At 33.0% G+C, this 17,846-nt stretch overlaps 1 protein-coding gene across 3 annotated transcripts in view; it reads right to left on the minus strand.

The window, feature by feature from the left end:
* Positions 1 to 17,846, minus strand: part of ATF2 (activating transcription factor 2) — a 91,335-nt gene that overhangs the window by 31,464 nt on the left and 42,025 nt on the right. For 2 of the 3 annotated variants that reach the window (XR_005201792.1, XM_017538260.2), the window contains exons 5-10: positions 13,348 to 13,444; positions 10,180 to 10,298; positions 9,911 to 10,039; positions 6,657 to 6,835; positions 5,944 to 6,058; positions 3,210 to 3,296 (exon numbers count right to left, since the gene is read on the minus strand). Coding sequence is in view for 2 of the 3 variants with exons in the window: in XM_017538260.2 (XP_017393749.2) it covers positions 3,210 to 3,296; positions 5,944 to 6,058; positions 6,657 to 6,835; positions 9,911 to 10,039; positions 10,180 to 10,298; positions 13,348 to 13,444 (726 nt within the window). In the remaining variant the exon portion in view is untranslated. The remainder of the gene's footprint in view (positions 1 to 3,209; positions 3,297 to 5,943; positions 6,059 to 6,656; positions 6,836 to 9,910; positions 10,040 to 10,179; positions 10,299 to 13,347; positions 13,445 to 17,846) is intronic. The other variant, XM_037741916.1, reaches the window with a different exon arrangement.

Raw genomic sequence — 17,846 nt, forward strand, 5'->3', positions numbered from 1 at the left:
GGTTAATATTCTATATCATAACAGGGCTATGAGTTGTACAAATGCATTTACTTATTGAAACTATGGTTAAAAGTGGTTCATTTCAATGTAAATTTTACATTAAAGCAAGACCTATTAAAAATAATTGAATGGAAGTACAGAATGGACTGAGGTATAAACAAGAACTGTAGTATATTGCTAATAATTGAAGCTGGCTGATGAGTACATGGCGGTTCATTATACTATCCTCTTTACTTTGTATATGTCTAGAGTATTTCCATAAAGAAAAGCTAAAACAAATTAAAGTAGTGGAATAATTTCAGTCTTGTTATTTAATCAAAATAGGACAATCTTATTATCCCAGTTAAAATAGGCAATCACCTAGATATGGCTACTTTACATTAGCAAAATTCTAATAAGAAATTTAATTGGATTATTAAGTTTAGATGGGAAAATCTTTGACTCATGCCATTTTTGGGTCTTCAATGATTATTTTTCATATATAAATTTCTTAAAGTTATAGCTTTAGTAGTTTTTTTAATATACAAGCACACAAAATACTTCTATTCTTTTAAATTTAATTTTCTAATGACCTAAAAGAATTTAGGTCAATTTAACAGTTTCATAAAATATGGCCTACACTTGTAGACAAAGGTATTTCTTTAAATTGGATTTGTTCCTTTTGAAATAATTTATAGAAAAAAAGTCCAATGAATATGTAAAAATATTTTTAGATGCAGCACACAATAAGAGGATCTTCTTTTTACATCTGTTTCTGCTCTACTCAGTTCCCACTGCATGGTAAGTTAAATTGAATTTTTCATCAATACATTGTGTTTAAGTAGGAAGTGTAAAAGATGCCCCCGATGAAGCTCTTCTGCTATCAAGTTAAGAAGATTCATCTTAGTATTTCCAAAGCTCTGACCTGAACATATTATGATGTGAAAATTTTGCCTCTTAGGTTTTTAGGGTCTTCTCTCACAATCAGTAACCACTTAATTTTTATACCGTTCAATCAACTGTTGTTCATTCAGATAATATGTAAGTTTTACTGCTAAAACAGGCTGTCCTGTGCAAATTTCTGACTCATTATCTGCACTAATGGAGAATAGCAGTAAAAACTTTTCAGTCCAGGCACGGTGGCTCATGCCTGTAATCCCAGCACTTTGGGAGGCTGAGGCAGGCAGATCATGAGGTCAGGAGTTCAAGACCAGCCTGACCAACATGGAAAAACCCTGTCTCATACAAAAATTAGCTGGGCGTGGTGGCACGTGCCTGTAATCCCAGCTACTCAGGAGGCTGAGGTAGGAGAATCACTTGAACCTGGGAGGTGGAGGTTGCAGTAAGTGGAGATGGTGCCACTGCACTCTAGCCTGGGCAACAGGGCAAGATTCCATCTCAAAAAAAAAAAAAAAAAAAAAAAAAAAAAAGACCTTGCCTGCACCGGCCCAGAGCCAGCGGTTCTCCAAGCACCCAGCATCCAGCGAGAGGTGCCACGCACCGACAGAGAGGACATGGGCAGAGCAATGGTGACCAGGCTCGGGCTGGGGCTGCTGCGGCTGGCACTGCTCCTACCCAGGCAGATTTATTCCAATCAAACAGCTGTTGTAACAGTTTGAAGGCGCCCTGCAGTCAACAGCCAGTCTCTTCGTGGTCTCACTCTCTCTTCTACATCTCTACTGTTAAGAGAATCAGGCCAAGAAACATCTGTACTTCCCCATCTTCTAAACCCAATCCAAATGGTGTCTGGAAGTCCAATGTGGCAAGGAAAAACAGGTCTTCATCGAATCTACTAATTCTACACCTTTTACTGACACAGAAAATGTTGAGAATCCCAAATTTGATTGGTTTAAAGAACATGTGAGAGATTTGACTAGATGATGGATGCCAATATTAAATCTGCTGGAGTTTCATGTACAAGATGAAGGAGAGGAAACAACCAAAATAGTTAAGACATGATTTCCTTGAATGTGGCTTAAGAAATATGGACACTTCCTTGAAAATAAGAATAGAAATAAAGGATGTGATTGTGGAATGGAAAAAAAAAATTCAGCTTTGCAGTATGTTTTGGTATGTAAAAATTTACATTTAGTATAGTGCCTAGCAAAGAACTGAAGCAAATACAAGGTGTCTAATAACTACTATTGACTTCCTATGGATACATTAATTGCTCTTAGCCCTATTATGATATAGAACATTAACATCTCCACAATTAATTGATGTTATTAACTAACATTATTGTAATGTACTGTAGCAGGGAGAATTACGCTAATTTTTATTTTATCATTTTATTTTATTTTTGAGACGGAGTTTTACTCTGTCACCCAGGCTGGAATGCAGTAGTGTGATCTTGGCTCACTGCAACCATGGCCTCACAGGTTCAATCAATTCTTGTGTCTCAGCTAACAGATTAGCTGGGATTACAGGCGTGTGCCACCACACTCGGCTAATTTTTGTATTTTTAGTAGAGACAGGGTTTCACCATGTAGGCCAGCTGGTCTCAAACTCCTGACCTCAGGCGATCTGCCAGTCTCAGCCTCCCAAAGTGTCTGGTATTGCAGGTATAAGCTGCTATGCCCGGCTCTGATTTTAAAAAATAGAAGCGTCAGATCTACTAAGAAAATTAAAAAGTTTATAGGATTTAGGGTTAAGAAGTATCCCAGAAACCAGAGCTTAATCCTTTTATTTTACAGATGAGAAAATGGAATCTCAGGGAAGTTAAAGTTGCTTAATTAAAGGTAGTGAATAGTGGAGTTAGGATTAAAATTAAAATACACATTTAAACAATTTAAAAGCATCTAAATAACACAACAGTAAAAAGTGGTTTTCTTTATATGTATCATGTTTGCTAACTTGTATACTATTTTGAAATTCTTTTTAATAGTTTTAAAACCACTCATTGTTATCAGCAGCACTGCCTTCAGAGGATTACACATAGCTTTAGATATAATACTCCTATCTTCCACTAGGAGGAGAAAAAGCCACAGGCAAAAGCCAGACAAGATGCAAGTGACAAGAAATAGAACTTCTAATTTACCTACTTAAAGTATCACTAACCTCACTATGCTAAAGGATTTCTTTTTACAAATTTTCTGGTTCATCTATAGAATAACACTGTCCGTAACTTTATAAAAATGTGATCTTAATTGTGCATTTGAAGCAGGCTTTAATGAAAACATTAATTCAAAACAGCCTCAAGTTATGTACAGAACAAATAAAATCTTGCTTACCATTTTTGCTTCTGACTGTACTGGTTGGGGAGAGGAAGGACCTGGGATTCCTGGAACACTAGGCACCATGGTGACTGGTCGAACGAGCTATGCATAAGATAAGGAAAAATAATTGCTAGAGAATATATTCAAAATGAGATTTGCACTTTACTGCTGTTATAATAATTTCAGACTTTAAGAATCAGAACATTGTAAATTTATCTCCAGCTGATTTTATCTCTATACCAAACCCTTATTTAGTCTTATATCCTGATTTATCCTTCAAAAGGTATCAATTTCTGAGACATGTGCTTTCCAGATCTTCAGTTTTCACAATTTCTTTGATAATGGTCCCTTTTAGAAATTCACAGTATTCAAAGTGACCAATGTAAAATCTCTTAAAGATCTGATATACTTCCATTTTGAATTTGAAAGTTAGAATGTCAAAACGCAAGGCAATTAGGCATAAAAATAATTTCAATAATGAACTTTGCTTTTCTAAAAATATATATAATGAATTTTGTTACAGATACTACATTATAATAACAAATAACACACTAATTATTTCTCAAATAATAATAATAATCTGTGACAGGTTTTTACCATTTTGTTTTTTTCCTTTTTTTCTTAAACCTAACACTGAGTGAATATAGTTATTGTATAAATAAAGTACATCTTTTCTTTCATTTCAAGTTGCTTTCATTACTAGGAATATGTAACAGGAAAATCTGAATCTCATATACAAGGCAAGAATATTTCCCTCCTCAAAAAAATATCCTCAGTAAAGAGGAAGCAGATACCTTGTATTCGAGTCCTTACAAAGTCTCTCAAATAATGCATTTTGAACAACAAAGTTCTTTTAAAAGAAGGCCATTATCTTGAAACTACCTCAATCAATTTTGGACAGTTGGAAAGATCACTTGGAAGAATTAGTTAATTAAGAAAATATAAATAGCAAACATTAATTTTAGTAATATTCTTGGGGATAATCTTACCAAAAGTATTGGAATGTTACTGTAAGTAAGCTTTTAAAAATAAATTTTATTTTTATTATTTTTGAGACAGGGTCTCACTTTGTTGCCCAGCGTGGAGTGCAGTGGTGTAATCTCAGCTAAATACAGTCTCAACTCCCAGCTCAAGTGATCCTCCCACTTCAGCCTTCTGAGTGCTGAGACTACAGGTGTTTCCATCACAACTGGCTGATTTGTGTTTATTTTTTGTAGAGATGGGGTTTTATCATGTTGCCCAGCCTGGTCTTGAAGTCCCGGACTTAAGCAAGCCACCAAACTTGGTCTCCCAAAGTGATGGGATTACCAAACCTGGCCTAAAAATAATTTTTGGCTACATAGTAAATGATTACATTGTACTGATCGGTAATATGTATCTTAGAAGGCAAGGGGAAAAAAAGCATCTTTTTATTACATAATTAAGTACCTAACTCTTGTGTAAGATTTCAAGGAAGAGAATAATAGAGGCATTCAAAAAGTGATAAATTATAAATGATTAAGATGAAAATAAAAATAATGTGTCCTAGAAACTATGCTAGATGTCTCAAAAAGTGGTTCTCAGGATGAAAACTTGAATGTCAGACATATTTGAAGTTTGTTTGAATAAAAATGTTTTATGGGGCCGGGCGCGGTGGCTCAAGCCTGTAATCCCAGCACTTTGGGAGGCCGAGGCGGGTGGATCACGAGGTCAAGAGATTGAGACCATCCTGGTCAACATGGTGAAACCCTGTCTCTACTAAAAATACAAAAAATTAGCTGGCCATGGTGGCACGTGCCTGTAATCCCAGCTACTCGGGAGGCTGAGGCAGGAGAATTGCCTGAACCCAGGAGGCGGAGGTTGCGGTGAGCCGAGATGGCACCATTGCACTCCAGCCTGGGTAACAAGAGCGAGACTCCGTCAAAAAAAAAAAAAAAATGTTTTATAAAATATGAGTAAGAAAAAAGCAGTTTTCTAACACACATTATTCCAAACAATGTGTTTTAAAATGTTCATTAAACTTTTACTTTTTTTTTTTTTTTTTGACTTAGGGTCTTGCCCTGTCATCCAGGCTGGATCCATAGCTGACTGCAGTTTCAAACTTCTCGACTCAAGCAATCCTCCAACCTCAGCTGCCCAACATGCTAGGATTACAACAGGCATGAGTCGCCATGCCTGGCCAAACTATTAAATATTATAAGTAGATATTTAACTATTTTGTCTATGTCTTTCAAAATTTATATATTTAGCATGCCCCTCAAAAAACCTTTTTGGGGGGTCTTTTCACAGGGAAAGTGGGAGATTATTTTTCTACAACATTTAGATTTTAACATGCTTGGGCTATCTGATTCTGCAAACCCTACTTGACCACAAAAATTTAGAGTATGTTTTCATAAACAATTTCCATACTAATAGAAATGCCACAGCGTTACGTGAAAAGCATTCTAGTATAAATATCTTTCTAAAATTTGAAATCTGTTAATATTTGAATTCTACAAGTCCAGTCAAATTGAAATGGGCTGAATAAGAAGTTCTCAGTATAAAAAAAAAATAAAGAAAGAAAACAATGAAGATTTTGGGAAGAAAATATAGCTATAGCTTGAATGTCTTTTTTAACGCTACTACAATAATAACAAATAAATACTATCCACTGCTAATCAATATTATGTTAAATTCAATTTCATAAGCCAGTCAAGCAGCTAACTTTATTTTCTGACTACAAAGATAAGTTTTGTGATAGAGATTTAAATAGCCTAACTTTCTAACTTACTGGGACTGCAGCTGGAACATGCACATTAGAACTTGTAATTGATGCAGGAATAGCAACAGGCATGGTTTGTCCATTAGGAAGATGTAACAGAAGAGGAAATGGGCCTGGTACAGGGCTAAGAAAAACAAAAGAAGAGCAATTTTAAAAAAGAGTTTCATACCAACCATCTCTTAAAAATACAATAGTAGTTTTACTCCTATAATCATATCAGTTAAAAATAAATTTTCTAACCACAGCAATGCAAACAGCAAAATTTAATTATTTTAATTGCATCTTAAATGTATAACCCATATAGCAGTATCAAAAAAAGAAGAGAAAAGTTATGGATTTACTTAGGACAATCTCCAATTTGTAAAAAGAGACAAATTCTCATCAGAGAGATCTTGGGAGCTACCAGTAAGAACTGAAAGAAATGTCATCTGGTGACAGAGTAATTTTATATTTTGTGTGAAATGGCATGAAAATAAAACTATCTTAAATTCACATTCTATATTTTAGTTGTATTTATCTTCCATTCTATTAGTTAACATTTATACTAAAGAAGACTATACAAGTACTTTTTCCAAAAACTGAAGCACACACACACACACACACACACACACACACACACACAACTAAAATCTTAATTTGAATAATCAAATGTCCTAGGAAGAAAACATAACTAAACAAACTTAATTCATATATATGTTCAATGGTTGGCCTGAATCACTTACACAATTGGCCTGTTAGAGGATGGTGCCTGGGTGATTACAGTACTTGAGGTTGGTGAAGGTACTGCCTGCTGAATAATGACACTTGAGTCAGAACTGGTAAGCAGCACATTGGGAACCTGTAATGATGCTGGACGAACAATAGCTGATGTGGGCTGTGCAGTTTGTGCCAATGGTACTTCCTATTTAACAATGAAATAAAGGGTGGCATTAAAGAATACAAATCAATTCATGTACCTTAGTGAACAGAATGTAACACACTTCTAAAGGCATCTACAGAATAATAATTGCTAAAAGCAAATATCTAAAATTAATTAAAAGAACATTTTAGAAGAGCTGCAAAGACGCAAATGCAATGTTCAATTAACATTTTAATTTTAAAAGACTGTTTTGTTTTTTTTAGCACAACTTCTTTTTCCTGTCAATCCAGAAATAAGTTAGATTGGGCAACTTGGCTATGATTCCATTAGAATTTTAATAAAAAATAAAAATAGAATCCATTCTCAGAGAATCACAGAACTTAAAATCCAGAAGGGACTGTTTAGTCCTCCTCCCTCATTATACTGTACGAAGAGGAAATAAGTCCAGTGAGACTGTTATGGTTGATACAAATTAATTAACAGTAATACTTAAGAATTTTTAGAGCAATACAAATATTTGTTAATTTCAGGTAGCTATCTCTTCTATATCAATAATTTCCCAACATCAAAAGGCTGTGTAATAATGATATCTTGAATGTAAAATAAATAATTACTGATCTCTTTCAAGCTAGGAAAACAGAATTTCTTAGTCAGCCAAGACCTTAAATATAGTATTTCCTCTAGTTTTATAGATTAGAGAACAAAAAGATAAAGAAGATTTTACCCAGAATTCCTTAGTCAATGTAAAAATTGGGTCTATTGTGTTCTTTCATTTGGCCTGTAGCTGCCACTTATCAAAATCTTATTAAGCTACATAGGAAGAAGGATAAACTAGTACTATTGTAACTTCATTTATTCAATAAGTTGAGAACTTACGTTCTCAAGGACTAGTGAGAAGAGACAATAAACAAGTAAAATAAACAAGAAAATTTCAGATTGCAGTAAATGTTAAATGTTATAGAATAATACATGCAATGTAATAAAGAAAGATTAGCTTGGGGAGAGGAAGAGGCAGTTACTTCTTTGCAAAAACAGCATTTGAACTAATAAAGGATAAGGAAGAGAGTATTTCATTTTAGGGAGAAGGAAGCAATATCATATGCCATATCCTGAGGTAGGAAAAAGTTTAGAATATTTGATGAACAAAACAGACAGGCATGAGGTGTGGATAGATGGGTAGACAGGCCCAGATCAAAGAGGGTTTATGCCAAGGAGCGTGAATTATCTTAAACACAATGGCAAACCATTGAAAGATTTTAAGCAGGTGACATGTTTAACATATTAAAAGTAATCTTATAGAAAATGGACTGGATGTAGAACAGGAAGACCAGTTAGAGAGTAATTGTTAATAATCCAAACAAAAGATGATGATTTGGGCTTAAGTGGTATCACTGAATACAGCCATAGAGGATGAGATTCAGGTCTGATAAGATATTCTATTAGTTTCAGTATAAAAGAAAAGAAGAAATTAAGAATGATCCCTAAATTCTTAGCTAGAACAACTAAATGGATAGAGAAAATTTACTGAGATGGGGAAAACTGGGGAAAGAATCAAGGACTCTGATTCTGATCTATTAAGTTTAAGAGGTCTATTAGACATAGAAAAGGTAACGTCAAGGTGGAGTTGGATATAAATATGGCAATCTGGTAAGATACCTAAGTCCACAGAAATTTGGGAGTCATCAGTATGTAGATGTTTATTAAAATTATGGGTCTGGATGAGATCACCTAGGAAGAAAATCAAAAAAGAAGAAGAGCCTCAGTTTTTTTTTTTTTTTTTTTTTTTTAACAATTTCATATGGTATACCTTGCTCAAGGAGGGCCTAATGACTGGGGAATGCAGAAAGAAGGAATACTCCTAAAAGATGCTGAAGCAGCCATGAACAATGAAAAGCTCTTAAGTGTGAAAAGAACGAAATACTCTCTAGGAGAAAGGATTTATATCAGAGATTTAAAAAGCATTTCTAATAACTGTGATAATGTGCAAACAACTTTTATGTCCAAAAAAACAAGGATAACATAATACATATCATATAATGATAAAATAAAGTACAACCTTTAAAAATTATGATTTGGGGAAATTTCTAAGGACAAGGGAAAATAATCATTAATGCTGTGGGTCTAAAGCACAATATAAAATGAAGCTAGGATCTTTGTATCCATCTATCCTATTTAACTATTCACTTATATATTTGTATGTATAAATGCATATATCTAGAAAAAATGTTTCAAGACAGTAATTCTTATTCAATTGTGTGCTAATAGGTGATTTTTGTTTTCTTTTCATTTTTCTGTATTCTTAGAGAAGAATAATGAGAATATACTTTTAAAATCAGAAAAAGAAAATGGAAAAAAAAACAGAAAATAAAGCATTTATTCTTAGGCAAAAAGATGTTTTTTCTGTATTTCCTTCTTTCTAGCTCCTCTGCCATAACAGAAGTCCATTAATAAGTTAGGGTTTTAGAACAATAATCTAAAAAAGAATATTGCCACTGCCTCTTTATGTGGCCCACTGCTTCTTCGCTGTGTCCTGCATGGTACCCCCAAATAAATATGTGTTTATTCTATGTGCTTGTTAACAAAAAAGTGATCAAGAAGTTCCCATAATAACGTTATTCAACACATAACTGTGGCCCAGGTGGTCCCAGATTATCTGGGTATTCAAGCTATTATCATCATCATCCCAATTGCTGTCAGCAAAGATCCATTGCTGAGAATGAGTAAGTAGTCCCTTAATTCTGTAAAAGTCTAAAAAAACCCACTGTTCAACTAATTTTTTGAATACATTCTTAATTAAGCTGTTACTGTATAAAAGTAACTAAATATAAAGTAGCAAAACCCAGAAAAATCAAGTTAAATTTATAAATTTACGTATCTTTTTAAAAATAAGTTTTATCTAATATGACTAATCTCCCTATAATTTTTCTGTGTACAATAAAACTGCAGTCTTCTTACCCCAAATATCTGAGTATTGACAGGTTTTCACATATAAAACTACTGCAAGCTGACAATGAATGAAGTAAAATTTAATACATTAACATTTTATGAAGATTAAATAGTAAACTTTATTTGGGTACTGTTCTTCCCCCTTAGTTTGTATTTCTACAAATTTCTAACCTTCTCATCACTGGTAGTAGACTCTGGATGAGGTAAAGGACTATCCTGGTGAGTTGTTTCTACAACAGAAGGCTCCTCAATTTTGCTTCTTATGATAGGTGTTGCAAGAGGGGATAAATCTAGAGGCATCTAAAATTCAAACAATAAGGAAAAGGTTAAAAGTTCAAATACAGTCCGTCACTATGTCTAAAATTTAAAAGTAGGAAGTATATACAATGATTACTTTTCTGTCAGAAGTACTCTTTTTAAATTTCATGGTTATGACATACTTTTTTAATGTCGTCTTCTGAAGCTTTCTTGAATTCATTCTCAAATGGACTTGCCAACTCATTAAACAAACCCACTTCTTCACAGTTTTTCAAGAATCTTGTTGGTGTTGGGGTCTGATCTGAAATAAATGTCAAGAAGTAATCATACATATTTAAGTATGTTAAGAGTCTAAAATATAGCTTCTAAGTTAACAAATTAGCAGGACTGGTTCAGTCAGTTGTTAATTCTCTCTTTGGAAAGACCTCTTCCTTTAAAGCAAACAAAATTTGGTTAAATTTTTGTTATACTCTCTATTTCCTCCAACTTTATGAACTATGAAAGTAGGAAAGAAGTCCTTTTGCTCCTTAATCCACTCCTTCTCTCTGAATAGAATGGCATAAACATCCTCTACTCAAGAGATAAACTATTGTTATCTAACACAGTATTAAGAATTTTTAAAAATACATTAGTAAAAGCTACAATTATTTAAATAAGTGAAATTTGGGCAAAACTAGGATAAGAGCATGTATATCTGCTTTAACTTGGCTCTTCCACTAGCTGTTCATACTCTATTATGAAAGTAAAGTAAGATTAAACAATCTTCAGTAGGTAAATCAAATATTATAAGGAAGAAAAAAAAAGTTAAAGCAAGAGTTCTGAAACAACAAACCCTCTTTTTACCACTATCTACTGAAACTAATTTTCTAATTGAATGCATTTTACAAGCTAGGTACAAGGGCTATGTGTGAGTCACATGCCTACAGAATGCTCTAGCTTAATTCCTGTGGAGTGGAGAGACAGTCTACTCTACTTTCTTACAACATGAAACATTTCAACTTTACTTGAATACGTACTCCTGCTATGTACATTAAAATATGTACTCAATGTCCATATAAAGGCTATAAAAAATGCCAGATAAGGTTTACACTGAATGAAAAGCAAGAAATTTATAAATTTTGCCTATTTAGTGTCATTTTTCAAAGGTGTCTATTCATATTGATTTGAGTTGGTAGCACATTCAAATTCTATTCACATTTAATATATTTTAGAGCACCAATTTTATAGGCTATAACAGGGATCTAGCCTAAGTGAAATAAAAGTACTGTATTAAGGAAGACTCTTGTTAGTTTAAGATAAAATACTCATATTTCCTTTTGTAAAATTAAAATTTACATATTTGTTAACTATTATATCCCCACAAAGGGCATTACTTACTATTTTATCTTTGCACCCACATGTATACCCAGAGTACTAGTATTTTTACTATGTACAAATACATTTAACACTAAAATGACCTAATTGCAATACATAACTAGACATAATACAGGCCTGTCTCAGGTAAGGTTAGTAATATCAGCATTACCAGAAAGACTCTATTATACCATAATTTTACTAGTTTTTAGCCCACCACTTAATCCCACCTCCCAAAAGACCTCAAAAATTCACATTGTAAGGGACCAGTGTACTCGTATTAGCTTAAATCCATCATGACTGAATAAATAAGTCAAATCTAATTTTGCCTCTTCTGTTCACACCCAAAGGTTTCTCCATCTAATCTAAGCTCATTAGAAGGCTCTTAACTTAAGTTAAAGAGAGGGAAAATTCTTAAAATAAAAACATAAGCATAAGTCACTTTTATCAATGATTACTAGAACCATCAGACTTGAGAAAAGTCAACATAGGCACAATCATTTAACATGCAGATTGCATATGGCTACTGATCACCAAAAATATACCACACACATCATGCATTTTATTTACATAGTAATGTTAACCTATTCACCTCAACATATGTTAGTAAAAAAAATGGTCAAGTAATGTGTTTGAACGTGCTCTATTTTTCTATGGCATTAAATGTGATCAGACAGGAAAGTAATTTCTAGAAACCAATTTCAAAACATATTTGAGTTAAAAAGTTACAAACAAAGAGAGATTGTGCTAAGGCAGAAAGTTTCAGAGAAATAAAGAGCTTCATGCCTAGGGGAGTGAACTTTCCAGGTTGGTGCTATTTAGCTTGTCTGGCTTATCTGGTTCTAGCTCTTAATATCTAATGTATAATACTCCAAAAAAAAGTGTATCTCATTCTTCTCTGTTTTTTATTTATGGAACCGAAGATATGTTGGAAGTTCCCCTACATTTTTCCTACATATATTGTTTTTGATAAATTAAGTTTCTGTTACCTTCAATTTCTTCGTTACAAAAATTTTAACACTGAAAGCAGAGGAAAAACCACCGAATATTTGCTTTAGTATTTATCCAAAACATTGCACAGAACAATTTGTTCTCTATACTAATTAATAATTTAAAAGTATTAACAGTATTCGGGTGTAATTCCAGACTTACATGATATATAACAAGCTTTATAAAAGAAAAAGCTAGAGTTAATTTGAATATTTATGATATGTAAATCTGTGATTATGACACAGAAGATCTGAAATTTATATATAATTTTGTTTTCTTATCACAATACTTACAAAATATACTAAAAAAGTAGCAAAATTATACATGGCATGTATGTACATATACATAGATGTGTGTGTATATATTTAAATACCAAAAAAGGGCAGCTAATACATCATGAAATGACAATCAACCAATGTATTAACTGGGTTTCTCTTTTCACATACAGTGAAAAATAATCATCTGCTTAGGTGATACTGTACATTCACAGTGTCAACACACAAAAATGGAATTGACTGAAATTAGAGCCTCTTTACTGAGAATATTTTACTAATACAGATGTTTGGTCTGAAAAGAAACATAAACAATTCCAATGAACAAGTCTGCTCATTGTTCTTTCTCCAACAGGAGAAGCTTGATCATTTTCTATCTTCACACAGCCTTGTAAGTTAGGTGTACAAGATAGCTAAAAGAAATGCTGACTAAATACCACATTAGTTCAATTAGTTAAATGTAAACTTTGTAGATGGTATGAATGTTCCCAGAGTTCTAATGAAATTCCACAAAATCGACATCGGAATCTATATTTGAAAACCACATAAAGAAGTGAAATGAATGGTCAGAAGGAAACATGAAAATGTAATGGGTAAAATACATGTTGCCAACATTTACTATAAATGAAGTCATTGGAATATCACCAGACTATATTATTTACAGAGAATACACAAAAATTGTGCACATTCCAGGTGAAATATGTATATAAGCTATTAATAAAAGCATATACTAACCAGCCACAATGACACTGTCATTACGTGCTGGACCAAATTTCAGTGTCATCTCATGTTTATGTTTATGGACAGCCAAATGATCTTCGTTGGTAAAACGCTGTGGCAAAAAGTTTTAAAATACAGTTAAGATTTTCAATTTGATCAAATAAGTAAAATGATTAGGAAATTCATTTCCACAACATGTAAAACCACCATTAACAGTGAAATAGCAGTTTTTAAACTATAAAAGAATCTGTTATTGTTAGTAGATAAGCATGCTAGATCTCAAACAATCACAGAGAAACCCACTACTCAAGAATAAGGGATACTGATATATTTCTCGGTCACATAAGCATTTAAAAATAAAATCTGAGGCAAAGAAACTTTATATAAATTTCATTTGGATATTAAAAATAGACCATCATTAACTTGCCCTATGATAGGAGAAACTATACTCCATGATACAATGACTTTTCAAGGAAGCACTATAGTATTAATATTTACCTAGAATTAAGGTTACTTACCACTTTTTAAAAGAGAATTTTCTTATAAAAGTATTATGCCTGGACAAAATTAAGAAATAAATCCGATTTTTATGTTACCACATAAAAAAAGAATGCCTCTGTTTTAATCCAGCAAAGAAACAGCAACCAATACAATAATAAATCAGCTCATTTTAAAATAAAAAATTTCAAAGTAGCCAAAATAATTTTTTTGTGAGAGTTCTTACATAAAAACGGAGCAAAGTTATTTTTAAAATATTTTATTTTTAAAGCTATCTGTCCAGTATATTTTTTCTACCTTTAACTTGGATAAGTTTTGCATGCCAAAGTAAAATTTATGATTACAACATAATAAACGCATTGTTTATCTCCTATGTCTGAACATCAACCTTTTTGAAGATGCTCATTAAGCAACAGTTATAACTGAAAATAGGGAACTTTTTGTTATTTCAGAGCAACAATTTTAAAATGCTAAATTGTCACATCTCAATTCATTCTTTATAAAAGTGGGGATGTTAATAAATATATATACTTGAACTTGGTTTACCCAAACCATCAAAATGAATTCCATCTCTTACGGTCTCCTTCCCCTACCCAATTTACTATATCCTTTCATGCAACTAATAATAGTAGCTTTAGGGTTACCTTAAAAACAATGTAAAATAATGAAATATTTTTAACCCTTTAACATCTTTGGCCCAGCCCACTATCCCTCTGCCTGTAGAGGTGAAAACCACCTCACGTGTGCCCCAGCATGTGTTGCACAATGCCTTGGTTATAGCACCTATCACAATATTTTATTGATATTTTCATATGTCTGTCCTTTTAAGTAGGCTGAGCTCCCTAAACTTAGCATATGGCAAGTACTCAATAAATGCTAATTGAAGGAATGAATTAATTACAATAAAATAGTTGAATCTTAACGATCAGTCTAAGGGGGGTAAACAAGGCCCTAAACGACTGTTCCTTAAGATGAATTCAACTTCAATTTAATCTGGCTACATTTTATCACACAGTCTTTGGATTACTTCACACACCAACAGAAAACTATTATTTTAGAACCCCTCTTCAGAACCTGCCTGTATTACCACTGAAGGAGAGTGTTCAGATGCAACAACACATCCATTACTTGACTTATTCATTCACTCTTCAGACATTTACTGGGCACCAACTACAGGCACTGGGACTACAACCAAACTTTTCCCCACCCAGATACTATCTATTGCTTTTTCATTATAAGAATCTCTCCCAAATTTGGGGAAATAAGAAACAGTGGTCCTTTTGACAGATAGCGGAATAACAAAGTTCTCAGAGAATGAACCTATCTACAGGGTGTACTGACATTATTAATATTTTATGGTTTTTTCTTTGTATTGCTGTTTTAAATGTCTATGTCTTAGGTACTACACTAAAAGCATCTGAAAGAAAGATTTATTTTATGTTCCAAAGAACCTCACAATGTGGCTTTTCCACTGACGGCAATCATTAAACATTTGTGAATGAATGCATTTTGGTGCAGGCCCCAGATTTTAAAACTGCAAAGTCAACAAATTAATAGATAAGAAGTTGGAATGTTTTTTATTCTCCCAATTTTCTTTGCTTGGTTTAGTTTGACTGCAAATATTCAAATCAAAGAACAACTACATATAGAATAAATAACACTGAGCTCGCACAAAACATCTGAAAGGGCACTAAGTTCAATATGAAGTGAAAAGAAGTGGCCAGAGGGAAAGTAACAAATATTGAGGATCATATGAGTATTAAAAGGGGAAATGCAAGGAATATGCATTTATCATGTAAAATCCACAGATCAAATTTGCCTAAATGCAATTTATAAAGAAATTACTGATGATATAACACTATTAATTATATATAGGAACAGCAACACTGCAAAGGACAAAATACACTCAAATTGGCATTGATACAGGTGAATTTGACCTTGGTTATCTGAGAAAACTTATCATTTTAACAAGAAACTTAAGGAGACAGTGTGAAAAGGCAATCTTGTCAAAAGGCAGTCACCAGAAGTTTTATATGAAAGAAATGCATTCTTTATTCAACAAATATTTATAAAATAGCTACAAGCTAAGATAAATTTTTTTTACAGAATCTATATGAATTGCCTTCCCAGCCAAATTAAAGTTTATTCTAAAAACGAGTTTTCTAAAATATGTATAAGTAGCAATACCAATATACTGAATTAATAAATTGTATTCTTCCAGGTATTTCAAAGCACAACCCCATGTAAAACGCTGTAGATATACATAAAAACAAAGGGATTTTGTTAAACAAGACTACAACCTTGAGTATATAGCTCAATAAACAATGGAAAAAGTGAAAAAATGTGTTTTTTTTGGGGGGGTGGGTAAGTACCCGTCTCTCTTAAAAGGTTAAAAAGAGACCAGACACAGTGGTTCATGCCTGTAATCCCAGCACTTTGGGAGGCTGGGGTATATATCACCTGGCCAGGAGTTTGAGACCAGCCTGACCAACATGAAGAAACCCTATCTCTACTAAAAATACAAAATTAGCTGGGCCTGGTGGCATGCGCCTGTCATCCCAGCAACTCGGGAGGCTGAGGCAGAAGAATCACTTGAATCTGGGAGGCAGACATTGCAGTGAGTCGAAATTGCACCATTGCACTCCAGCCTGGCAACAAGATCTCAAAAAAAAAAAAAAAAAAAAAAAAAAAAAAAAAAAAAAAAAAAAAAAAAAAAAAAAAAAAAAAAAAAAAGGTTAAAAAGAAAGAGTAATCTGTTAGATGGGAATAAGGTAAATCAGTTGCTTCTATAATAATTTAAGTTCTGATATCTGGGAAATCTGTGTTACTAAGGCTTGACCACTCTCACCAGAATTAACTTCAAATCAGGCATTCTATAGTTAATACAGACACTCATATCCATGATATATTATTATTTCTTTTAAACATATAAGATAGACATAAATAAGTATTCAAGCCACTGGGCCAATAGCTCATTACACTACTTTCTTCACTAGTTTAAGGACTACTGAATAACAACAGGATGTTACACTGATATATTCTCTCACACACACACATGCATATGTGCATGCACACATACACACTCTCACACATATACCTTCATTGAGACTTTAGACTAAATATAAAATTAATCTTTAATTCCTTTATAAAACAGTGTATAATGTGTAAACATTCTACCAAAGAAACACTTTTCAATGGCAGAGACACCAAAAGAAAGATATTACCAATAATATGGAAGAATAACAATGATAAATGAATCTTTCACTAAATTATCTCACTGTCTTTTTTACTAAATTCAATGGAACATCACTTTAAAACAAGTGAAATGAACAGACATGTGGTATACCTAAGAGTAACTCAGGCATACAAGAAAAGATTTAATAGCAAGAGTCTACAGTTAAAACTTTGCAATCATTTCTATAGGTCTCTCTTTGAAGTCATATTATTACCAAAATAGATTTTAAATTGTAAAAAACTATTTGAAAACTTAAATTTAACTAGGACCACTGTGTTAAAGCTAAAACTCAAATTCAGAATAATGTGACTGTTTACTAGTGACAAAAATAATATGAACTATCACCAGGAAAACGGTGCTTCTAAAACCAATTGTTATTAGGTAGTTCCTAGAAAATGCTATTTCAATCTAAAGAGAGATTATACCATTTCTGTTCTCAGCAAGATTTTCACAAATGAATGAGTAGCCAGGTTATATTTTGATCAGTAATACTTACAAAGAGATTATTTTAAGTATCTTAGGGAACAAATACAGGCCCCCCAAAATAATACTCAGGATCAAAAGGTTAATGTTTAAAAGGGTCACAATTAAGCATTCAATTATTAGTGAGAATATAAAATTTATTTAGCTTTAAAAAACAATTTGGCAAAATATATGAAAAACCTTAAAAATGTGTATACATGGCCGGGCGCGGTGGCTCAAGCCTGTAATCCCAGCACTTTGGGAGGCCGAGGCGGGTGGATCACGAGGTCAAGAGATCGAGACCATCCTGGTCAACACG

This window comes from Cebus imitator, unplaced genomic scaffold (assembly GCF_001604975.1).
Source record: "Cebus imitator isolate Cc_AM_T3 unplaced genomic scaffold, Cebus_imitator-1.0 Scaffold110, whole genome shotgun sequence".
Taxonomy (NCBI): domain Eukaryota; kingdom Metazoa; phylum Chordata; class Mammalia; order Primates; family Cebidae; genus Cebus; species Cebus imitator.